This window comes from Eschscholzia californica, unplaced genomic scaffold, assembly GCF_041429995.1.
Source record: "Eschscholzia californica isolate CP2 unplaced genomic scaffold, dmEscCali1.0.p SCAF_2, whole genome shotgun sequence".
NCBI lineage: Eukaryota > Viridiplantae > Streptophyta > Magnoliopsida > Ranunculales > Papaveraceae > Eschscholzia > Eschscholzia californica.
Window position 1 is genome coordinate 53,411,630 of NW_028238309.1, and position 23,945 is coordinate 53,435,574.

General features: G+C 33.4%; 3 protein-coding genes across 5 annotated transcripts; all 3 read left to right on the top strand.

Moving 5' to 3' along the window:
* The first annotated feature begins 2,767 nt into the window (after positions 1 to 2,767).
* On the top strand, positions 2,768 to 7,901 carry LOC147559007 (rab GTPase-activating protein 22-like). Its single transcript, XM_086660766.1, has 11 exons — positions 2,768 to 3,298; positions 3,426 to 3,521; positions 4,597 to 4,700; positions 5,005 to 5,261; positions 5,366 to 5,488; positions 5,632 to 5,720; positions 6,100 to 6,205; positions 6,375 to 6,472; positions 6,972 to 7,214; positions 7,303 to 7,386; positions 7,538 to 7,901. The coding sequence occupies exons 1-11, from the start codon at positions 3,179 to 3,181 to the stop codon at positions 7,550 to 7,552; spliced, it is 1,335 nt and encodes a 444-aa protein (XP_086516892.1). The 5' UTR covers positions 2,768 to 3,178; the 3' UTR covers positions 7,553 to 7,901.
* Positions 7,902 to 8,637: 736 nt separating this feature from the next.
* On the top strand, positions 8,638 to 12,812 carry LOC147559008 (glycolipid transfer protein 1-like). 2 transcript variants are annotated; one of them, XM_086660767.1, is made up of 7 exons: positions 8,638 to 8,993; positions 9,827 to 9,956; positions 10,110 to 10,165; positions 10,925 to 11,055; positions 11,176 to 11,311; positions 11,729 to 11,860; positions 12,490 to 12,812. In XM_086660767.1, the coding sequence occupies exons 2-7, from the start codon at positions 9,839 to 9,841 to the stop codon at positions 12,523 to 12,525; spliced, it is 609 nt and encodes a 202-aa protein (XP_086516893.1). In that variant the 5' UTR covers positions 8,638 to 8,993; positions 9,827 to 9,838; the 3' UTR covers positions 12,526 to 12,812. The 2 variants fall into 2 exon arrangements, with proteins under 2 accessions (XP_086516893.1, XP_086516894.1); XM_086660768.1 differs by having other exon boundaries at positions 8,905 to 9,150.
* A 596-nt stretch (positions 12,813 to 13,408) lies between these two features.
* Positions 13,409 to 16,106, top strand: LOC147559009 (uncharacterized). Of its 2 annotated transcripts, XM_086660770.1 has the most exons (6): positions 13,409 to 13,468; positions 13,604 to 13,726; positions 13,848 to 13,971; positions 14,382 to 14,494; positions 14,568 to 14,667; positions 15,486 to 16,106. In XM_086660770.1, the coding sequence occupies exons 3-6, from the start codon at positions 13,926 to 13,928 to the stop codon at positions 15,869 to 15,871; spliced, it is 645 nt and encodes a 214-aa protein (XP_086516896.1). In that variant the 5' UTR covers positions 13,409 to 13,468; positions 13,604 to 13,726; positions 13,848 to 13,925; the 3' UTR covers positions 15,872 to 16,106. The 2 variants fall into 2 exon arrangements, with proteins under 2 accessions (XP_086516896.1, XP_086516895.1); XM_086660769.1 differs by lacking the exon at positions 13,409 to 13,468 and having other exon boundaries at positions 13,527 to 13,726.
* Positions 16,107 to 23,945: the final 7,839 nt, after the last annotated feature.

The following is a 23,945-nucleotide window of genomic DNA, read 5'->3' on the forward strand; positions in this document are numbered from 1 at the left end:
AGGGCTTTTCTCTTTTTCAGGATGTTCATCTCTCTTCTCTCTCTTTGATTTGATCGAAGATTTTAGGTTGAACATGATTTTCTCTTCTCTCTCGAAGGTTTTTAGTCGAACAGGATAATACTCTCTTCTCTCTCAAAGGTTTTTAGTCGAACAGGATAATACTCTCTTCTCTCTTTTTTGGTCCAAAATAGTTTGATGGGAGGGACCAAAGTATAAATTTGCGATATTTAAAAAAAATGTTTATCCCTCCCTATTCTAAAAAGAGTGCTCTCCCTATCTAATGCACTGCCTTTGCTAAAAAATGCTCTTCCTATACCAAAACCCTAAATAAATTGTGTTTTTTCGTAAACTTGTCTATTATTTTGCCGCTTCTTTTATTTTTGTTTTACCCAAATTTGTTTTTTTTTTGTGGAATTTATTTTTACCAAAAAGAATCCACAAATGAATTGTTTTCCTAAAATAACCCTCTCTAGGAATAATCAACTCTACCTCCTTATAAATATCTCATGCCCCATTTACTTGTAGCATTCAACTTTTGAAACCATGTCTGCAAGAAACTATAGACGCTTCAAATCACGTTTTAGCACTGAACATGAACAGCCACCACTACCAGCTGAGCCACCATCTCCACAACCACCACCACCAGAACTTATCACAGATAAACATCTCTTCTTAGCTGGTTGGATGGCTCATGAGTTTGTGACTAAGGGTACTCTACTAGGTCAAATGAGGGATCCAATTCGAGCATCTGCAGCCAGTAAGCAGGCATCAACCTCATTGAAGGGTGATAACAAGCAAGAAATCAGGTACAAGGAGGCGACCCAGTTGTTGATGATGAAGGATGGAGGTGTTAAGATACCTGGTATTGTTAATCCAACTCAGGTTGGGAAGTGGCTTCAAAATTGAATAGTTAATGTATAAGATTTATGTAGTGATTCAAATGTCTGAATCTGGATCTGACTCAAATGTATGTGTGTTTTACATTTTAAACATAAAATTGTCACATGTTTTTATCTGTTTTGCAAAATCAGATCTTGAAACATTTTTATAATCAATTTCAGATATATTTTATAGCTGGAATATTTGGGGGTTTGATGTAGGTGGTGTTTGTTTTCCCTCGTTGTCTTAAATGAGAATCCTCTTTTTTAGATGGGCAAAAAATCAATCCAAATCGAACATCCAGATAAATAAACCTATCGAGTCAGAAGATGTATATTTTTGTAATTTGACTCGCTCACTCAAGTCAATTTATACCTGGAAGCAAATTTCTGATATGACTTGTGTGAGAAAAAGACACACTTACTTGTGTGATAAGTAATGTTTGGAGTCTGCAGGAGCTTGGGCCAAATCGAGCAAACCTTGTGTGAGACCACCAAATTTAGGAACTACAATTGTAAGGAGCGTATGTCGATTTTCTCATAGTTGAGGGTATATAGGGGTGAGAATCAACCCCGAGAGCCCGCTACCCGGTCTAAAACTCCCGAGTCCGATGGACTAGTAAACTAGCCGAAACCCTAAACAAGCACTACTTGCTCGACCAATTATATTTTCATGGGCGGGCTAGACACCCTTTAATTTTGCTTACCCGAACACTACGCCTGCAGCATTAGGTCTCAGAAAGAGAACATGACTTTCATCTGTTCAATCCTCATTTTTTTTAAGTAATCATGTTCGTGCTCAAAGGCCATACAAACTTGTTTCTTCATCTTGTTTATCTCCTCAGTTGTAAAATCATCTCATCCAAAACTCAAGTTGATGTGTTTTAGTACCCACAGGGAATTCCTTAATCGTCTCGTTACCTGACTCGGATGAAGCCCATAAAGCTTGTCTCGTTTCACTACCCATGGTGGATTTTGTTCAAGATATTTTTGTTTTTGCCTGGTCTGAACTCGTCGTAAAAGTCTATTGTTGTTATGCTACCCAGAACGCCCAAGCCCAGAAATAATGTACCCGTGGATACCCGAGTAAGACACGTTTCCCACCTCTAGTTGAGCGTTATTACAAGACCAAACTCTTAATAAGATAAGGGAAATTTTATGTGCTCCACACCTTTTTGATATTCACACTGCAACCATAATAGATTTGGTCAATTTACTATGACCGAGCAAGTGTTCTACACATACGACATATTTCCCAATTTTGGCCGAGTTTTCGTCACCGAAAAACCCCTCTCTCCCTCTGTCGTTGTTTCTCTCCACTTCACTTATTTTTCTCACTTTCTCTATTGTAAAAAGGGAAGGAACAATGGAGGTGGATGATTCCACCTCTGATCACCACCACTATTTTTATCTATCTTTCAATGTCCTTTTTTATTCTCTTTCCTCAAACTCTCTCTCTCTCTCTCTCCCGACGAAAGGAGTTTTTGCCTTCGCTCGAACAGAGAAAGATTTTTTTTGAATTGTTAAGCGTGTGCTTCGAACCTTTGACCTCTAGGTGGAAGATTATACCTCTTACCACTCCAACCAAGGGTTGTTGGCAAAAAAACAGAGAAAGAGTTTCAAAAGACAGAGAGAGGATGAAAGAGAGAGAATGGGTGGTGGTGAAGATAAAGATTAAGCGTAATAGATAATCATATTAACTTTTGAGACTTCAAATTAGGTTTTCTTTTAGTCAATTAAGATCAAATTACATAGACCTAAAGTCTTCATGTCCTCAACCAAAATAAGTTACCCCAAACCCAAAGCACCTACCTCAAGACTCAAGTTAAAATAGCTTGACTAATTTCTCATAAAAGTCTTTTATCCCTTCCTTCCCAAAAATAGCCGCCATTTACTTAGGAGTTACTCCATTGTTTGGAGAGAGGGTCCCATTGGATGACCCACAAAACCTTCTAATTTGATGAAAGAAAAAAAAAGAAAAAAGAAAAAAGAAATACAGATATTCTCCTTTGTTTGATTACCTGGAACTTTCTTTCTGTTCTAACTTTTATTACTAAATAGTGATTCCTTGTTTATACACTTTATTGACTACCCATTATTATTCTCCTCACTTTTTATATATATTTTTTGTTGAAATACTGAATTATTGAAATCATCAAGGAAGAAGAAACAAAAGCTAGGGTTCTTCAATGAAACTGTTTTAATTGATGTTTTTAAGATCTGGGTTTTTTTTTTCAGAGAACAACTATTTGTAATTAAAAAGTTGAGAAGTAATTTGGGTTTACCTGATTAATTGAGATATGGGTTGTTGTGAAGTGTTTCATGTGAAGAATTCATCAAAACCATGGGAGTTGGATTCTAAGTATGAAATTAAACCTGAATGTATAGATGATGCCCCCATTGTTAGATTCAAACCAAAGGTGATTATGTTCTCTATGAATTATGATATTATTCTGAAATTCAATAATTGGGGTTTGCTAAAATTTGATTTTTTTTTTTATATTTCATAGTTTGATTTGGTGGGTTGTGATTCTTGGTTTATCACAGGTTGGAAAAACTCTTAGTGTGAGAAAATGGAATTCTGCATTTTCTCAAGATGGTCATTTGGATATAGCAAAAGTTCTTCGCCGAATCCAACATGGGGTAAGTTACCTATTTATATCAGAGTGAATGGAATTTCTTGACAAGCTAAATTATCTCTGAAATATGAATTGAATAGAGAAGTCTTCAAAACACATTAGTTGCATCGAATAAGTTGTTTATGGGTTTCTTTATTAAAGTTTAGGTGAGATTTAGCTCCTGGGATGCTATATCGTATAATGCTGTAGGTTTCAGAATTGTCGAAAGACGAGTTACCTCCGTAACATGCCTAATGGGTATGGGTTTATCTAGATTCTAGAGAATCCTCTAATAACTCCGTTTTTGATCTTTTACTCCATAAACAATCAATGTTATAATGCTAAGTACATAGTGTTCAGTGGTGGTTCCAAGGTTGTGCCGTGAGAAACACAGTAGATACACATTACAACTATGGTATTCTAGCAAAATCAAAATTTAAGGTAATGGGGGCTTTGGAGAGAGAGTACTTAGGTAAGGGTTACACAAAGTTCTTTGCTTCCCCTCATCTAACTGAGAAACATGAAACGGTATACGAGTCACTAGAAGAAAGTTCTTATTAAAGATCAACTACTTGCTCAACAATCTGAGGGTTTGAAAATTATGCTACTGAAAAAGATTGCTGTAATCATCCTTGCCTTCTTGCTGTTTAAGATTGGGCTCTTGTGGTCATATAGGATATTAGTTTAGCTAATATTGCAGCCCTAGAAGTTTGAAATTTTTTCTCGAACGTTTAGTTTTATGTGCCCACGATTTGCTTATGACTAGGGTGCTAGTGCAGACAAGAAAAAGAAAGTTGTTTTTAAGCAGGGAAAAAAAAGTTATTTTAGACGAATAAAAGGACATTTGCATATATATGGCATCAAAGTAGATGAATAAAACTTTTGACGAACATTACATAAAATTAAAAGTTGGAGTATCTAGTCTGCGTTGATTTAGCACCCAATACCCACGTTCCTGTATTCTGGACCAGTTAAACTAGGATGCCCCATCTAAGATAGAAAAAGAATATTTTGTTATAATCTTCATTATTCTGTTTCTCGTGCAATAAGTATTTATAGAACTCGAGCGTCATCTTATTATTTATCATCATTCACGCTAGGGTGTTCATCCATCGATCAAAGGAGTAGTTTGGGAGTTTCTGTTGGCCTGCTATGATCCTAACAGTACATATGAAGAAAGAAATCATCTGAGACAATGCAGAAGGTAACAAGTTCTCTTGATTCAGCACATTATGCTGCATGCGTGGTCTTTACCATTTAGCAATTTCTTAGGCTTCAAATCAATTTTATGTTAAGATCTTATCTGAAATTTGAATTCCTAGTATTTGGGGGGAGGGCAGCGAGGACGCAAAGTTAGACGTAGTGTGCTGAAATTTCCGCCATACTCTTCTTCAAATTTTAATGTCATTGTCTGTTAAAAATTGAAGCGAGATAAAAATGAAGATCATGAAGTTTAGATTTTTATTTGTGTAAGTAAATACGTCTTTGTATTGTATTGATCAATTCAGAGAACAGTATGAGAAATGGAAAGCTGAGTGTCGAAAGATGGAACGGACAGTAGGCAGTGGAAGGTATATCACAATGCCCATCATCACTGAAGATGGGAAACCAGTCCAACTTCCTTCAAATAATGGCGACTATTCAGAACAAAATGAAGCTATTGAAACAACCAGTCTCAATGCCTCCCTAGAGCTTGATGAAAAGGTAGCTGAGTATCCTCCAGATCATAAAGTTATTCAATGGAAGCTCGGATTGCATCAAATTGGTAAATTTTTTATGAATAACCTCAATACTCTATTAATTGATTTATCTTATACATCAATATTGTTCTTTAATGCCTAACTTGTGGCCATTAAATGTGAATGGCAGGTCTGGATGTTATACGAACAGATAGGACACTTGTCTTTTATGAAAACGAAGCTAATCTGGCGAAACTCTGGGATATTCTTGCAGTTTATGCATGGGTGGACAAGGACATTGGTTATTGTCAAGGTGATGGTCGGCTAATGATTATAATAGAAAAAGAAAACGAAAATAAAAAAAGTCTGTTCTATTATTCCAGTATCTGAAGTTAAGTTAAAATTCTGATCCCTTGAACTATTCCGCGGGTTGAGATATATTTTCTTTTTGAGCAGGAATGAGCGATCTGTGCTCTCCAATGGTAATTCTACTACAGAATGAAGCTGACGCATTTTGGTGCTTCGAGCGTCTAATGCGTAAGGTGGTAAGTGTCTCTTACTCTTCTTTTACTTCGTGCTCCATTAGTTTCATGTTGATGAATATATGGAGTAGATTCTCTCAATGTGATATTTGAAAGTCCAAATTGCAATGATTATGAGTTACTGAAGTTCCTTGATGGTATTTTATAACCCTTACAAGTTATTCTATTTTATTTCCAATTAGAACACTAAGAAGTTGTGAGTTTCACAAAAAGATCGATTAAATCGTGTGTGACTTGAGGCTAACTAAACTTGCCATACAAATGTAGTTTAATTTTCTACTTTTCTCTATCTATATTTAGCACTTACTTAGGTCCACTTTTGAGTTGTTTCTTTATCAGGTATCTTATGATATACATGGTCTATTTATTTTGTTTTGAAAAGCGAGGAAACTTTAAGTGCACTAAAAGTTCAGTCGGGGTTCAGTCACAGCTGAGTACACTTGCTACAATAGTAAAAGTTGTTGACCCGAAGCTTCATCGACATCTAGGTAAATGTGGGTTCTAAATTTTATGCTATGATGTTAAAAGCTGCGTCAATTTTGTTAGATGAAGTATTTGCTACGTGTTCATTCTTTTGGTGTTCTTTATGTTTATTTATCAACCCAATTATGGGGAAAATGGATAAAAGACATTTTTGACTGATAAAGTTATTAACAGAGGATCTGGATGGAGGGCAGTATCTATTTGCGTTTCGAATGTTAATGGTTCTTTTCCGCAGAGAATTCTCAGTTGTAGATGCTATGTACCTTTGGGAGGTACAAAATAACCTAATTACTCCAGTTTAATCTCCACTTATTTTTTTTCTTGTTCGTCTTGTTTCTGTTTTGCTTTTTAGGGAGTCGACTCCTCACAAGAGGAAGGCGTCCCAACTAGACCAGAGAACATGAAAATCAAAACTTTTAGCTCTTTGTATCTACACAGGATATTTCAAACATATGAACTATAATATTTGAAAAGAGTGCTTCTTGGGTATCTCCCGTTCTGCAAAAGATTCTTGTTCCTATGCTTCCAGAAAAACCAACTGACAACAAAGAAAGTGATTACCCAAATGACCTTTTTAGCTAGAGATTATTCGCCCGTGCTAGTCCAAGATAGGAAGTTGTTTGCCATCTACTCTGAAGAGATGCAAACGGACTTTAGTTTCATTTTTGTTATCTACCTACGAATTACTCTTTTCGCTCTTAACTTTTTATATACAACTTCAAATATGCTTAAATTTGGATAAACTCTAACATTGAGAATGAATGATTTCAGTTGATGTGGGCTATGGAGTACAACCCTAACAGCTTCTCCGTGTATGAATCAAGTGCAGTCATAAATAACTTCATAACCCCCCAGACAAATGATAAACGACTAAATAAGTACGGGAAATTCGAAAAGAAGAAAGTGCAGGCTGGCTCCGAAGATTCACTCTCTGTTTTCCTTGTCGCAAGTGTTCTTGAAGCCAAGAATAAGCGGCTTTTGAGGGAGGCTAAGGGTTTAGATGATGTCGTCAGGGTCTCTTTCTTTCTCTATCTCTCTCTCTCAGCTCTGGCATGTATTATACGAACTTTTTGGTATATCTTACTCGAATTTTCTTGTTCAGATCTTGAATGACATAAGTGGAAACTTGGATGCGAAGAAAGCTTGCAAGGGGGCATTGAAGGTTCACAAAATATACTTGAAAAAGGTTAGTCATTCTAATCTTTTCTTATCTCAACTACATTTTCTTTCTTGCAAATCTGGAATGTCATTAACTTCAATCAACCTCTAATGAGTACAAAAGTTACCCGAATATTTATAGTAATCGCTCAAACACGGTACCTTAAAATTCTTTGCAGATAAAGAAATCATAATAGAGATCTTAGCCTGTTTTCAACACCCATTTTTGGGGAACGCGAAAAAGTGGAACACGCGAGACTTTGTAAGGATTCAATTTGTATGATCACGATTCTGTTATTGAAATAAAGTGTTTTTTCTGAAGAGCTAGCAAAGTAGGTTTCTGAAGATTTGGTTTGTTCTTGTATGCTAGGAATTTTGTGTTATGATGCTTGTGTTTTCCTTTTTCACTTCTTCATGTTAACTTTGATAAATTCATATTTGTATACATTTCTACCTTCTTTATCCATTGAGAAAGAAGAAAATATTTTAAAGTTTAAAGGGTTAATTTTATTTTGCATCCCTAAAGATGCTCAACTTCGAAAATGGTCCCCTAAACCACTTTTTGTCATATATGACATGTATTTTGATTCTGCACTTCTTTATATTTTAATTTTTCTTTTACCTTGCTTGCTGAGTTGGTTCAACAAGTTTATGTTAAAATTTGTTGTATATTTGTTATCTCATAAAATTACTCGATTGGTTTATGTCATTTTCATATAATAGACTGGACCTGTATTTTAAGTTTGGACAGTTTTACTGGTGCCTTCTAAAAGCGGCATTTCAAATCAAAACACTCTTAAATTCTAAAAAAATGGTAAAAACACTCTCTTAAAAATATATGCTCCCACTATTTTTAGTTCAAAATCGATAGACTCTAGTTGATTTGGCTATAAAATCGACTCAAGTCCTTTCTAAGAAATTGAGCCATTTATACTAGATAAAATCATACTAAATTTACCAAGTGAAGGGGTGGAGGGGAGTTATTAAAAAAACGTGAGGCTCTTTTAAAACTTAGCCTAAGGATCCACGGGTTAGCAGTTAACGATATTGTCTCCGTTTTTTGCACCTCACACAGGTACGGAGTTTTGTTTTTGGCGAAGGTTCCACGATGCCTTTCAAAAGGATTCGCTCGACCATCAGAATACGCAGCAATACCGTGGACCTCCTACAACGATATTGTCCTCATTTAGCCACCACCTACAGTGGTATGAGTTGTGAAAAGCGAAGACAATATCGTTAACTGCTAAGGCTTGGGCGTCACAAGTGATATCAGAGTCGAGGACGACTCTTCCCCGAGGGTGTGGGGATTGTGATAGTCCTACATCGCTTACAAGAGTGTCCAGAACCTAGACTATAAATGTACGCTCAAGCTCAGTAAGTGGCAAGGGTTTTTGAAGCGCTCGTTTAGCATTTGCGAGGAACAAAATCTCGTACTCGTGTGAGGTGCGAAAAGCTGAGACAATATCGTTACCTGTCCAAAGGTTTGGCGCGTCAGAGGGAACGTGAGATATTGGCTATAGAACGTGCCTCTCACACACTAACTCTCCTCCAATCACATCTACGATATTCAGAGAAACCCTTTGCCCAATTGAATTCAAACTCTTTCTCTCTCTCTCTCTCTAAGCTCTGTATTCTGTAAGTATATTCGCTTACTATTTACGCCGATCAGCCGATCACACAACTCTTAATGCCTCCTTCTTTATCAGTTTTCTTGAAATTTAAGATTGAAATTGGGATCAAACTGAAATACCCATTACTCATTTCCTTCTCTTTCAATAATTAAATCACAGGAGTAAGTAGAATTGAATCTATTAAAGCCTGAAATTTTCGGGAAAACGATCTACAAACATTTTTTTAATCTTCTTTGATCAAATTGTGATGATGATTGTTGTAATTTAGTAGTATGAATATTGGAATTTGTGTTGTAAATGGATAGATCTGATTGAATTGTTATTGAAATTCTTCCCTCTTATTCAATTTTTTTTTATCTATAATCATGATCTCGTTTTAACTTGAACTGATTGAGGGTTTTATTCTGAAACCCTATTAAGATACTGATTACTTACCAATTGTTATGCTCATTGAGTGATCTTTCTTTGTTTACAATTTTTTGATTCTTCAATTTAATCTATGGATTTCTAATTCAAAACTTCATTTTCCTCTGTCTAATCTAAGTTTATAGTTCTTAGTGGTGGTGCTTACTAGAAATGAGTGTTCACAAATTAGGTATTAAAGATTGGAAAACTCTTTTTTGCACTTGTTGTGATTATCAATGGGGATTGGCCAACCCTCATATTAAAAATGTTAGTAATTGTATTCAATAACAACTGCTTGTTCTTCATTTTCGAAAAACATTTACGCGTATAATGCCATTATGCATTTTTGTCTTTTGATAGTTTTTTCCTTGCTTAATAATTGAAATTTTGATGGATGCTAAAGAGATGGCCTAAAAAATCCTGATTTTGCAGTAATTGACAACAATGGAGGGAACTGTTTTCACCCCATGTTTGGAAGGAATGAAAAATGTGAAATCCGAACAAGGGAAAATGCTAACAAAACCTTTCTTGGATACGTGCAAACTCATTCTTCCCGTTTTAGGTAGCTTTTTGGTTACTCTACTTACAGAATTTATCTCCTAGTTATATTGATTACAGGCGACTAGGCGAGCGAAGCAATCTATTGCTTGAGAATTTCCACTCATGGAATTCAATCTGATAATTTTGATAAATACTGTTATCATTTTTGGTACAGATAAGTTTGGAGCTGCCATGTCTCTTGTCAAATCTGATATAGGTGGCAATATTACGGTATGACTGAAATTTTCTTCTTCCCTCTTTGATAGGTTTTTTCGCTTGTGTGACTAGTGTCTGTTCCACATTTATAGTATTCACTTTCCAATTCGCCAGTGCTCCGTTTAGTTCTAGTTAAAGCGTGTCCGCAAATGAACTTTAGTTGTGAGAGGACCGACTTTGGATTTTGAAATGTATTCTACGAAGAAGTGCTTTTAAAACAGTTTCAAAGGGTATTCTTATTTTACTTAATTTGCTATTAGCTTCTTTAAAGCAATCGGTACTTTTCATTATTATTCTTGATCAGTCAAAAATTAGTTTTTACGTTTTGATTATGTCCGTCTTTAACTGGAAACGAATATTTTAGTTTTTCTTTTACCAGTAATAGCCGTCAATAAAATATCCTCAGTAATGACAATATGGCATCATGATCATCTCAATTAACAACCAAAACTCTTCGATGGGTAAAATGTTTGTTACCATGAATCTTAAGTTTCACTAAATACTTCTGTCTATAATAGATAAAAATATTCGACAAAGCATTAAAAAACCAAACCATTGTTGGGCTTCAAGTGTCACGTTGAAATTTGAATATAAAATTGAGTCATTTTCTAGACCGATTCTTTTACCTCGTCGTGCGCATCTTGTTCATGCCTTCATGGCATTAGATTTAATACACACTTCTTCGTTGATTCTCACATTTTGTAACAAAATGTCGATACTCAGTAGTTATTCTCAACCGCTTATTTCTTATGTTTTCTATGTTGGCCTTGGCAGAGGTTAGAGAACAAGTATTCTTCCAATCCTTCTGAATTCAACCACTTGTACAGGATGGTAGAAGTAGAGGTTGAAGCCAAAACAGCAAAATCATCATCTAGTTGCACAAATGGGCTTCTCTGGTTGACAAGGTACAACTTTTCAAACGTCTACAATATGTCGTTCGCTAAACGTTTTTTCAATGTTTTTCCACCGTCTGCAATCTGTATAAGAATGAATGACTGATTAGAGCATGTTGATAAATTCTTTAGGGCCATGGATTTTTTGGTGGAACTTTTCCGTAATTTACTTGATCACCCAGATTGGGCAATGTCACAAGCTTGTACAGATTCCTATAGCAAGACACTGAAGAAATGGCACGGATGGCTTGCCAGTTCAAGTTTCTCGGTAACTCCTTGCATCTTATTCTGTTTACTCGGTGCATTTACTTTGAAATCAAAAGTCTGCCTTATTTTGGTAAAATAGTTTAAACCTCTTTAACGGTTTTCTTTACAAACTTTCTTTAATAAACCACTGAACTATTATGAGTGGTCTGAATCCGTTCAGATCATGAACTTGTCATCATATTTTATAAGGATTGTGCAGAAACATCGTTCATCTCTTTCCACACTTTTGAATCTGTAATTTGTAGGCATATGTTTATAATGCCCAAATTTTACTGACCCAATCAGAAAGCATTTTTGTAATGTCGAAACATGTACAAGGATATTCTTAGATTTGTGCATGTTCACGAAATAATTTTTTCACTTGTTCCCAGTATCTCTTTTCCTTTTCTGATGTGTAGTCTTATTATTTATGTGGAAGGTTGCTATGAAACTAGCTCCAGATAGGAAGAAATTCATGGAAGTTATAGGTGGAACAGGCTATATCAATGGAGACATCGAGAAATTCTGCACAAATTTTTCTCCATTTCTTGAGGAAAACCACAAGTTTTTGGTAAGATCTGTCATCACCATAATGACTAGTTTAGAGGAAACATTTGGTGTCTTGGTAGTAATCCATCTAAGACTGATTTATCTATTTTCGTGATAGACTAATATGATTCTACATCTGGGACCCTCTTTACATAAGGTTCACCTCTCATCAATGAACGATGAGCACCTATATTCACTTGATATTCCTTTCTAGTATATTTCCCCATGTTGTATGTAGTATTTCTTGCCGTGTGGCCCGTGACTGTGTACTCAGATATTCGGACACTTGTATCAGATGCATTAAACGGATGAGTCCCCGTTTGTGAATGTTCCCACCCTCGTTCCCGACAGTTCATAGAACTGCCAGATAACGAAATCCATACGTGCATCCATATTATTATTCATGTCTAGCAAGTTTTAAAGATTATAAAGAAAGAGGCAAACAGTGCTAGAAATAGAGAACTGCGATAAGGAAAGAAGAGAACTAACTTGGCAATTAGACACAGTAAAAGTAAATAATCCTTTTCGAGAAAGAAGTAAATGAAAGACGAGTTTACAAACTTCGTTAGAATTTCACTAATGGAACAATTTTCGTTGTCGTTTTGATTTATACATGTATTCTAACTTCTTATTTTACTTTTTATGATTCAGGCAAGTGTTGGATTGGACAATATGAAAGCTTCTTAATGAGGGCAAATCTCCTGAAAACAAAATGGGGCTCTCTTTCTCATACTTTCCATCTCCAAACATATTGAGTTTTGAACTATAAACTTTTGGATCAGAAAAAACTTTAGCTTTACAGTTATACTTTTGAGCGAATTTACTGTAATCGTTTGATGTTTGAGCTTTTACTCTTTCCTGTTTTTAGTCTTTTATTCTTCATTTTCGGCGAGAGACACAAAGAGGAAGATAATTAATCTTATAGAGAACGTAATTCGGAGTTTATTGATCAATATTAGTTCGATTTCTACTCATTCTTTTAATGCATACTTTGACACTGTATTTTCTGTTTGGGAGATCGAATATCACAAACTTGTCAAGCAATAGCCTGTTTTCTAGTACTTACATTTCGAAAGTTTATTGGTCATTTGCTGAATTTAATTGATTGGTACAAAATTTTGACGAAGTTAGAGATGACTTTCCCCAAAAAAAAAAAACATAATCGGGTTTTTACTAAAAATTAAACAAACTTTTGTAGAAATCTTTCTTTTTTTTTTGGGAAAAAATTGGGTTATCCAAGATGGCTTGTTTGCTAAATAAACTTGACATTGTAAAGAAACATTTAACATTGTAATCGGTGTATCTTATCTAAATGAAAATTAAAAACAAAAGAATCGAAAAGGACCAACTTATGGGTCGCAAACATTCATGTGACATTTTAGCAGATAATAGGAGCATTCTCTTATATTGTAAGAAACCTACTTCATGTTAGCTTCAACTTATGTTATGATGTCTAAATCACAACTAAAAAAAGAAAACTTTATTTTTGAACCCCAGTTTTAATCCATTTATTTAGCATTCTTTCTTACTTAAAATAAGGAAACTTTTCATCCTAATATATGGGAAAAGTTTTGGTTCTAATTAGAAGGCAAAAGTCAAATATTTCGCGATTTCTCCGTCGTTCTAAAATGTTGAAACTATGTTCCCCTTTTAATTTATTTTTTACTTTTCTTAAGTGTAAATTTAATTAATCTTTTCTTTACACAATCATAATTTTTCTTATGGAATTAAGAGAATAATAATCTTCTACTTTTTTGTTTTTTAGGGTTCTTTTGTTGTGATATAATTTGGAGGGATAACATAATTGTCTATGAGATCAAAGAGCAATTGTTAGGTTGCATATGATAGGAATTTCCTACCATTTTTTGCAACTTTCCTCTAAAAAAAGGTTTTGTTTCTTCACTTGTTTCTTTGATGTTATTTGTTTAAGTTTTATTGGGAAATTAAAAAGAAGTTGAAGAACAACACAATTTTTTTTTCATGTTTTTGTTTTTATTTTTATTTTTCAGGTCTGTTTCTTGAATTCGTAAGTCAAATTAACGATCCCGGGATTATAAAGGTTCCATGGATGTTTTAATACGTCGAAAATGAAGGGGTTCCTGAAAGGCATTCGATATATTACACAAATATTCGGTAAGTAATATTCAACCCCTGAAAATTGTAGGAAGAAATTTCTAGTAAAGAGAGACGAAAACTTCTTACATGAGAAGATCTTTGGAGAAAATTAACTATCGTTTAAAACTTCTTAACATTTTTACCGATGTTATTCACACTACAATAGTATCACATAATATGGTCTGTCATAAAATTACGTGGAACATTCATAACTAGGCAAATATATATTTTACTTTATATATATTACGTACATAGAAATTATATGCATAATATTTTAGGAAGAATATATATGCTTTGAAGAATTTGACCGTAGGAACTTCGTGATCGGGAGGCGTTGGACAATTTTCCCAACTATAACCCTATAAGTAAATTCACATGTTTTATAGTTGAGTTCATATATATTTTTCTATTCTCAATTTTTATTTTAGAGAGCGATAGCGAAGATGAGGAGGAAGAAGAAATGCAGATTGGTGCACCAACAGACGTAAAACACGTAGCTCACATAGGATGCGACGGCCCATCTGTATCTTCACCAAGCTGGGTAAATATTTTTTAAAATAAAATTGTAGAAGATTAAAAGAGAATAACTGTTTTATTCCCTCGAAAAAATGTAGATGACTGATTTGAAGTCCGAAGCAAAACCAGCATCAAAACCTTCCAATAATGATGGAGAAGATAAGACTACATCTAGGGCTCCAAAAGGAGCTTCACAAGGTAAAGTTCTCTCTAAACAAACAATAATGCATTGACTAATTTGTGTTTTGATTTGTATATCATCTTCATCCATCTTTGTGTAAAAACAAAAGGGTTGAAAAAAACGCAGATGTTTCAAGTATATATGTTATATACTTCCGTTCATCGACAAGGTGCAAATATCTGAATCTAACCAACAACCTTGGTTGGAGTGGTAAGAGGTTTAATCTCTCACTTTAGAGGTCAAGGATTCGAGGTACACTGACAATTCAAAAAAAAAAAATCTAAATCTCGCTGTTGTATATATATATTTTTTTAAAGAGAATTGTGTATTAGATAAGTGAGATTTTAAGTATTTGCATAATCTTCTTCTTTCTTAATACAAACTTTGCTAATCTATCACGTCACATAAATAAGTCAGATCGCAAGATTATCAACTACGAACCATTAATTAACGCCGTCTAATGTTTGATCACTGGGCTGGCTCAAGCCTAAAGCAACCAAACTTTAGACCCCAAAGGTTATTAGGAATTTAGGAGCTCCATGATATGGGTTTACAAACTTATTTAATGTCTAACTCAAATGAACCTAAAATCAGCTAGAATCAATCATTCAGACAAGTCAGATAATAAGAGATGTTTAAAGTCCCAATCGAGTCAATTAAGATCTTAATTCATATTTCGTATCGGAATTTAAGGGGAAGAATAAACAATAGCACAACCTTAGGTTTTTTTTACATAGTTTTATTAACATGCTATGGAAGTTGTCCTACCTTTCTTTGTATATTAAAGATAAGCAAACAAATAGCAAAAGTGACATGAATTGGCTTTTGAATGCAGAATTGAAAGAAGAAAATGGTACTGATAAAAGTATTAGTAGTACTAGAGGAGAAGGAGATATTGGACAGAGTAAAGACCAGCAGCTGCCTGAAGTGCCTAAACGTTCAAGACGCCGTCGATCAAACCATTCGTCATTGGATAGTACTGAATTCAATGATATGTCATCTGAAACTGTAGTATCAAAGAAATCATCTAGACGACATCACAGTTCAGATCTATCAACTATGGGGGGAGGAGGAGGAGGAGGAGGTAGTACTAAACCATCAAGGAGAAACCAAAACTTGAGCACTGGTGATGCTAATGGATTAGGTCATGTTGTTGATACACCATCACCTCTTCTTCCAAAATCTTCCACTGCTAGGAATAAGAAGAAGTCTCATCAATAGAAAGCTCAACATTCTCTGCATCCTAAACCCTAAATCTTAAACTCTAAACGTTTTTTCTTCGCCTCGGTTCTTTCATTTTTTTAGTTTCTTTTGTTTTTTCGATTATCTAGAAAATCACCGGACTAACGTGTACTATTTTATATATATCGTCAAGCTTCGTGTATGTATTGGTCCTTCTCATAGATAGAAGGAATAAACCTTTTATATTTAAAGATAAAAAAAGTCATTTCATTCTCGTGATTTTTCGAAGTTTCACTATAATTAGGAGTCTTTTGTTGGGAAGGTAACGACGACTAATATGAATCTTGTATCAGTATAGGATTTTTACGTGTTGGAAGTAGCTCTTATATCATTATATATAGACTTTTGGGCATCACAATCAAAATGTGTTATAAATAAGTGGGAGAGGCCTAGATATTATATTTTTAATCGTGAAACTTAAGATCTTCGTTAGTGTGAGACTTCTCTTGTATATAAGCCCTATTTTAACCAAATTAATTAGTAATCTTGAGTTGATTTAGAATAAGATATCTATATAACCAAAATCGATGAAAAACTCTATGAAATAAATAAAACCATAATACGAAAGACTAGCTCATAATCCAAAACATTTATCTCTAGTTCATAATCCAAAACATTATTTTAACCAATTTCTCTTAAAAAGCAACAAAAATTGAGATAGAAATCCCTATTAAAAACTTAAAAATAATCATTCCACTGAAATTCTGGAAGCTGATCCATTAAATCATCTTGAACAGGAGTTCTAACCTCTCGAGTGTCTCGAAGATACTGATCGTACTGTCTTAAAACTTCAGCTGTCGAAGGAAGAGGAGAAGGTAGTGCTGGTGCTTCCCTTGTCCGCCCCGATTCATTTGCCGCCCCATTTGTTATCAAACTTTGTCGGATGCTAGAGTCACTTGGTGGCTCGACACGTTCAGGGCGAACAACAGTACTAAATATAGGTTCATATACTAGACCATTGCCATGATTAAATCCATTGCGATTCACATTTCCACGGGCAATGATGCGGCCATTGTTAACCACGCGGTCATTTCCATTGTTAAGAGCGCGACCATTGCCATTGTTAACTTCGCGACCATTGCCATTGTTAACAGCGCGGCCATTGCCATTGACAATGGTGTTGTTATTTCCATTGTTGTTGCTTCCACTTCCATTGCTATTGTTGGTAGACATGGTGATGTTTTGGGAATGAACAAGAACCAAGAATGGTATAGCTAGATCCTTATAGAGAAGATGCATCTTGGCCTTGAAATGGATGTATATATATACACATAATAACTCTAGGTTTTACACTAAATGCCAAATAATAATGGGGTTTCTTAATGTGTGAAATTTTTTCAACACATGTTATAATATCAATTCATTCTATTTTTAAAATTCTCAATTTGTCCGGTCCATTAGACAATTTTAACTTTTACTTATCAAAAGTAGAAATTTTTTGTAATTTCATGATAAATGTTATATGTAAATATTATTGATTATAATTAGGTATAAAAAGTCAATTTTTTTTTGAAAAAGAAATGAATCCCTGCAATTATGATAATACATTTAATAAAATATTTAAAGCATTAATCATTGTGAAAAGAATTAATTTGAGGGTTTTCCTAATATGTTATATTTGATTTAAAATGTTATGATTGCCAAAATAGACTAAAAATATATTATTTTGGTAAATTATATCCTAAAAGTGACTATTTATTTAGTCAAATACATTGAAATGAAAATTTGACAATTTATACGTTAAAATTGGAAAAGAATTCTTACTTTATAACAGAAATAATTTTTTTTTTTATTTGAGTTGGATAACTACAAACATAATACTTAAAATACTGAATTAATAAATAAAACCTTAAGATTATGAATACTATTTGTTACTCTTATACATTTTTGAGAACCCTTCTACATCTTGTTGACCCAAACCATTTCCTATAAGTTTATGTCTAAAAAATGATCTTATATGTTGTGCTTGTGATATAAACTATTTTATTCCAAAGATGTTTCTATTATTTTAATTTTATGCATTATTAATCTCTTAATTTTATGAATAAAGTGGGAAATTTATCAGCTCTGTCTTCTTTTTTTCTTATTGTGCAATTTTTTTCTTCTTCTTATTATGTATAAGAAGAAATGTATCATCTCAACTCAGCTTACGCAATCAATATTTTCTTTAATTTTTTCTAGTTCGATCGCTTTCACTACTTTTAGGAATTCAAGTACTTAACATGTTGAGAAGCATTAATCGTTTACTAGATCAGATAACGGGTCGATAGTGAGAATAGAGAAAAAGACATTATATCTGTGACAACCCAAACCTTAGAAGTTAGCAATATATATTATCCCCACTTTAGACACCTAGGTCTAAGTCCACAGGTATAGGATTTTGTTCTTGGTAAAGGCTCAACGAGTCAGTCAATGGGCCTCGACACTAAGCAAGCTTAAGCGTACACCTATAGCCCAGACTTTGGATACTCTTGCAAGCGATGTGGACTATCATGATTCCCCACTCTAGGCAACGAGTCGTCCTCCTCTGATACCATTTGTGGCTGCCCAAGCCTTAGCTACTATCGATATTCTCCCTGCTTTAAACACCTAAGTCCAAGCCCACAGATACGGTTTTTGTTCTTGGCGAAGGCTCCACAAACTCATCCAAAATGCCTCGCCATTTATCAAGCTTAAGTGTACAACTATTCCCCAGTAGGCTCTAAACACTCTCGCGAGTGTGGAGTGTCACAAGATCTTCATAATTCTACATCAGTTCAGTTGTTGTGTAACATTTTAGTGTGTTTCAATTTACGTTTTACATACTTAATGTGTTTATAAAACATTCTAAAGTTCGAGTTAGGTCTGGTCAGGCGTAAAAACCGTTCTTTGACGTAAATATCTATACTTTGCATGGTGATCTTTATGAGACTGTAAAACTATATATTGTTGAAAAAATTCAAATCAAATTATAATTGTCACCACCACCTGTATAATTTACTTACTCATTTTTTTGTTACCTTACTCATATGGTAGGTTACCTAAATTCTTTTAGCTAGTTTTAAATCATGATAAGTACATAGAGATCACACTTTATGATGTAATTGAAACTTCAGATTAGGGAGCACTCTAAATCAAGTCAGTCACATAATTAGTTGAAAGAGCTTTTGTTGTAGTGATTGTTTGTTTATAATGATAAATTTTCAGAACGATTGATCGAGATATGCAATATAGTGTTAAGGGTGGTTTGAGCATTACTATTCATGCACATAGTTTTTGGTATTGAATTGCACCTAACTATTTGTTTAATTACTTGACTTCTTATTACCTACTTCTTATATAATTTATTTTTGTTAGTGATGTTCCATAATTTTCATATAACTTTAGTTATTATAGCTAGGTTCTTGTTATGGTTCAATACAACATCTTTGCTTAGCACGTTGTGTATTTTTTTGGTAATGTTGCCGTTTTTTTTTTCTAATTTTGTGTGATTGACAATGGTATAAAAAAACAAAATTAAAAAAATAAAACAGAGAGAAATTTCGAAGGTGTAGGTGTCGTCAGTGTTACACTATTTCCGTCGGCTTAACAGACAAGAGCTGCCGCCAATAACAATGCAAATTATTCCCATCAATATGGAAACGTTATTTATGGCGGCATAATAAATACAATCCGTCGGGAATAAACTTATTTGAGACGAAACATTTTGGTAGGTTTAAAATTCGTCGGAGAAAAATTTCGGACGGGTTTCTGTCTCTTTGGACAGTTTTGTACCATAAAAAGTACACTTGATTTTTGGAGTGAAATTAGGGTATACTTGTGAGCTAATGTTTCATTCAGTTAGGTCTTTTAAAGTCCAGGTAAATTGTAATAAGGCTTTACAGGGGTGGGTTTAGTTTGTTAAAAAAAAAAACACAAAAGAGCAGCAAAATAGATCGGGTGTTGCCGAAGAACAGAGCATGGCAACAGCGGAATCGTGAGAGAAAGATATATATGAAGCTGTTGAAAAGAGTAGTTAGAAAGAAAGGGAGAAGAGCTCATATTATTATACATACTATTAGTAAAAGATTTGAAACTAGCTAGTGTCTAAATGGGCATTTGAAACCTGCCGGAATACAGGGGAGTTTAAAAAAAAGTTTAAAAGAAAGAGGTGAGGTGGAGAGAGAGATGAGGTGGAGAGACATGTGTGGTGGAGAGGGATGTGAGGTGGAGAGAGATATTTACTAATTAAATTTATTTTAAAAATATATTAATGGGAGGGGTAGTTAAGACATTTACATGAAAATAAGGGGTCAAATTTGAATTTACAGAAAATAGGGGGCCATAAAAGAAGTTGGTCACAAAGTAGGGGACCAAATAAGAATTAACTCTTTTTTTGTAACAGACTATTTTCAACGTATTATACGAACATCGTCGTAAAGGTACAATTTGACAGAATTCGAGGACGTTCTCGCAAATAGCATACAATAACGACGACTTGACTTCTAAACCGTGAAGAGGGAGGGAAACTGTTGGCAGAAAATACATATTCCTACCACTAGTTTCTACGGCATATTAGACACAAACTGTCGGAAATAGTCTTTTTTCGACGAAACCAACTCGTTGGAAAGATATTTCCTACACTAGTATAACCGACCGTTCATTTTTCGTCAATTTTTGTCATCTTGGAGAGTTTTTTCCGACAATTTCTTACTTCTTTTAAAATTTCACATACTCACAAAGCGTAAGTTCAGATGAAGTATTTTGTCGGTTCAAGTACTTCAAACAAAGTTTATTTTGTCTGTATTCCACGAAGAAAGATGTTGTGAAATTCGTGAATATGCGAAAAAAGTTTTATATAGAATTTTTGGGTTTATAGCCCAAAAAATGGGCCCTAATAAGACATTTAGTCCTCTCTAATCCTATAAAGGGTTTCAAAACCAAAAAAATAATACAAATGGATATCTAATCCATTTGGTGTCATCTAGAGAGAAAACACAAATCCCTATAATACATATTAATTTATAATACCTATACTAACCTTCTTTATATATAAAATCTGATTTACATTCTAAAATACAAAATATCTTTTTTCATTTTTATCTCCCACCTTTCTCTCTCCAATCACGTTTCTAAACAAAGTAACCGTGATGTTCATTATCTTTAGTAACCGAAACTTGTTTATTTTCTCTCTCTCTAAACAAAGTAACTGTTTGATAATCATCCACTAATCTCAGAAATCTTGTTTCTTCTTCATTAGACCAACTGAAATCATCTTCTTCATCGTTTATCAGGTAAAACACATTACAAAAGTCATTTTTCATTCCATTGAAACAGATTCTGAATCAGATTTAGTATTGCTTTTCAGGTAATGTTAAAGGTTTTAGTTTCTTCTTTTCTGTTTAATGTTTTTCATCTTCATCTTTAACTTTGTTCATGAATTTCATTATAATCAAATTTCTCTCTGTATCATCTAATCAAATCTTTATCATTATTTAGTATTTTCTCTCTCTAAGATTCATAACCGATTTTATGATGTTAATGTTAAATCCGTCTTTACAATTCATTTTATTCGATTAAAAAGTGTTTGTCTCTTTGTATTTTGTTACTTTTTAGTAGTTTTAGGTTACAGATTTTGATTTTTAGATCATTTTTCCAAATCTTCATCAAGATTTCCGTACAATTTTTGATGCAGTGAAGATATCGAACGATTTGTTATAACTGAATGCAAATGATATATAATTTAAAATAAATTACGGATCGTTTACAATAAATTACATATCATTTTTTATCCAGAGAAGATCTAGTACGATTTGGTTGTAACAGAATGTAAACGATATATAATTTACACGACATTACATAATGTTTACTGAACATAACACTTACATAACACAAACATCTTCTGTACGATGTTTTTATAACAGAATGTAAAATATATGTATTTTGTTACAAATTATACATATTTTATAAATAATATCAAAAACATCTTATAAATCTGCATAAATTATATATAATTTATTCAACATTACGCGTACTTTTTTCCCAAAACAGTTGTTGTTTATAGTACAATAAATGTTCCAAAAATTATATGTAATTGATTGCACATTATACAAATTTTTCCACATAACAGTGACCTTGTGATTCAAACTAAAGTTATGTTTGTCTCCTAACACATTATGAAGTTTAACAAACAGTATGCATAATTTATTCCATTATACATGTCGTTTCTAGTAAGTTATATGTTTTGTTGACAAATGTATATGTTTTCTTTTTGTAGTTTTGCTGTTACTTATGGAATTTCCTACTGAAGTTGGTCATTTGTTTCTTGGTGGTGCAAAAGCATTTGGATATGCTCTTCGACAATATAGTGTAAATGTTGTTTGTCCTGCCCAAGACTACATATGCTCTACGACAATATAGTGTAAACGATTTTTTTGTAACAGAATGTAAACGATGTAATGTAAAAGAAACTATGTGTAATTTATTGAACATGACACACGTACAGTTGTTAAATTACGTTGTATACATGACAAATGTTGGTTTCCTCGTCATAAATAACAAATAATTTACGTATTTGTTTCATAATTTGTATTCTATGTGTATTTATGTATGAGTAAAAACAAAAACAAATGTTGTTGTAATGTTCCCAGAAAAATATACTATTACCAAATCTGAAAATTAAGTGAGAGAAAGTGATATATACGTTTTGTATATTAACCCCCCAAATCACGCTAAATTGATCTCAGAAAATATACTCTTTCCAAATCTGAAAGTTTAGAGAGAGAAAATAAATTTAATTTACAAATCTGTTTAGAGGAGAGATAAATTATGATTTGTTTCTATTCGTTTTTTGCTAATAAATTCCCCAAATCACTCCCAAATTTGATTTCCTTCTTTTCAACGTTTGATTAGTTTCTGGTAATGGCGTTTCGAAGAATTAGGTTAGGATTTTTGGAAACGTTTCGTTTTGGGAAAGTTTCGATTTTGTTTCCTATAATTTATCCCAAATTCACGGTTAATTAAGTTGTTGGAATTTTCGGTCAGGCCCCACAATTTAAAATCCCGTGAAAATGGGTTGGGACACGAATGGAATTGTTTTATAGATAGTATGGGTTTTTAGACCCAAGAGCAAAAGGACTAAAAATCCATTTTTTGACAAGATTGGACCCTAAACCCTTTTTGAACATTATTTTGGTCTATATACCCACGAACCCTTTTATATACTGGATGAATATGATAGGAACGAACGATGATGCATGCCGTAACTCGTGCTAGGTTTAATAAAAAAATTATTTTGTGAACGTCATAGAAAATAGAAATATTTTAGATGAGTCTGGATCACGAAAAATTGATATTTCCGAGTTAGGTCACTAACTATTGTTTGTACATTTATAGACGAGGATAAATGTTCTTTTGATAGCTCAATGCATAAAAATTCGGATGAAATATACAGATTTTCCTCAAAGAAAGGTATAAATTCTTTTCCTTTTTAAACTTAGAAAATTGAAATCTTTTAGCTAAATGTTATAAGAAAGACATTTATTTATAAATGATGACTTTTCTACTAAAAAAAGCATGAAATTTTTATAATATATTTGACCAAGACGAATTAAAAGAGAGACTTAATAGGGATACTGAAGAATCTTGTGGTTCTCATCAGGAAGACAGAATTAGAGCAAAATTTGAACATTTTTTCTATCAAAAATAAAATTTCCATAAAAACTGATGATAATACGAAAAAGAAAACCCAAAATGAGAAATTAATTAGTTAGTATTTTCAAAATATATATTTCATTTTCAAACATTGACAAGTAAAGATTAGAAATAGTTTAGAAATGTAATTAACTTTTTTCTGATTTTAATTTTTGTACTCATTAAAAATTATATTCAAGATCTTAATGATTTGATGTTATATAGTTTACCTAGTCTTCAACATTTTAACTTGTCTATCAATCCCTTTCTTTCACTCTAGCTCTCTGGATATTTTCTTCACCATGAAGTACAGTGAACGAAGAACGATGTACAAGAGAAGAGGTACCAGCAGATTTGGTTTCAATGCTCGTGTTCCACTGGAGAAAAGTACTGAAGCTTCCCA

Bases quoted from the DNA above. Each gene is read 5' to 3' on its own strand.
- LOC147559007 (XM_086660766.1), top strand. From the start codon at position 3,179: ATGGGTTGTTGTGAAGTGTTTCATGTGAAGAATTCATCAAAACCATGG. The intron at 5,262-5,365 runs GTAAATTTTTTA...TGTGAATGGCAG, and splicing joins GCTCGGATTGCATCAAATTG to GTCTGGATGTTATACGAACA. The intron at 6,473-6,971 runs GTACAAAATAAC...GAATGATTTCAG, and splicing joins ATGCTATGTACCTTTGGGAG to TTGATGTGGGCTATGGAGTA.
- LOC147559009 (XM_086660770.1), top strand. From the start codon at position 13,926: ATGAAGGGGTTCCTGAAAGGCATTCGATATATTACACAAATATTCG. The intron at 14,495-14,567 runs GTAAATATTTTT...GAAAAAATGTAG, and splicing joins CTGTATCTTCACCAAGCTGG to ATGACTGATTTGAAGTCCGA. The intron at 14,668-15,485 runs GTAAAGTTCTCT...TTTTGAATGCAG, and splicing joins TCCAAAAGGAGCTTCACAAG to AATTGAAAGAAGAAAATGGT.
- LOC147559008 (XM_086660767.1), top strand. From the start codon at position 9,839: ATGGAGGGAACTGTTTTCACCCCATGTTTGGAAGGAATGAAAAATGTG. The intron at 10,166-10,924 runs GTATGACTGAAA...TGGCCTTGGCAG, and splicing joins ATATAGGTGGCAATATTACG to AGGTTAGAGAACAAGTATTC. The intron at 11,861-12,489 runs GTAAGATCTGTC...TTTATGATTCAG, and splicing joins AGGAAAACCACAAGTTTTTG to GCAAGTGTTGGATTGGACAA.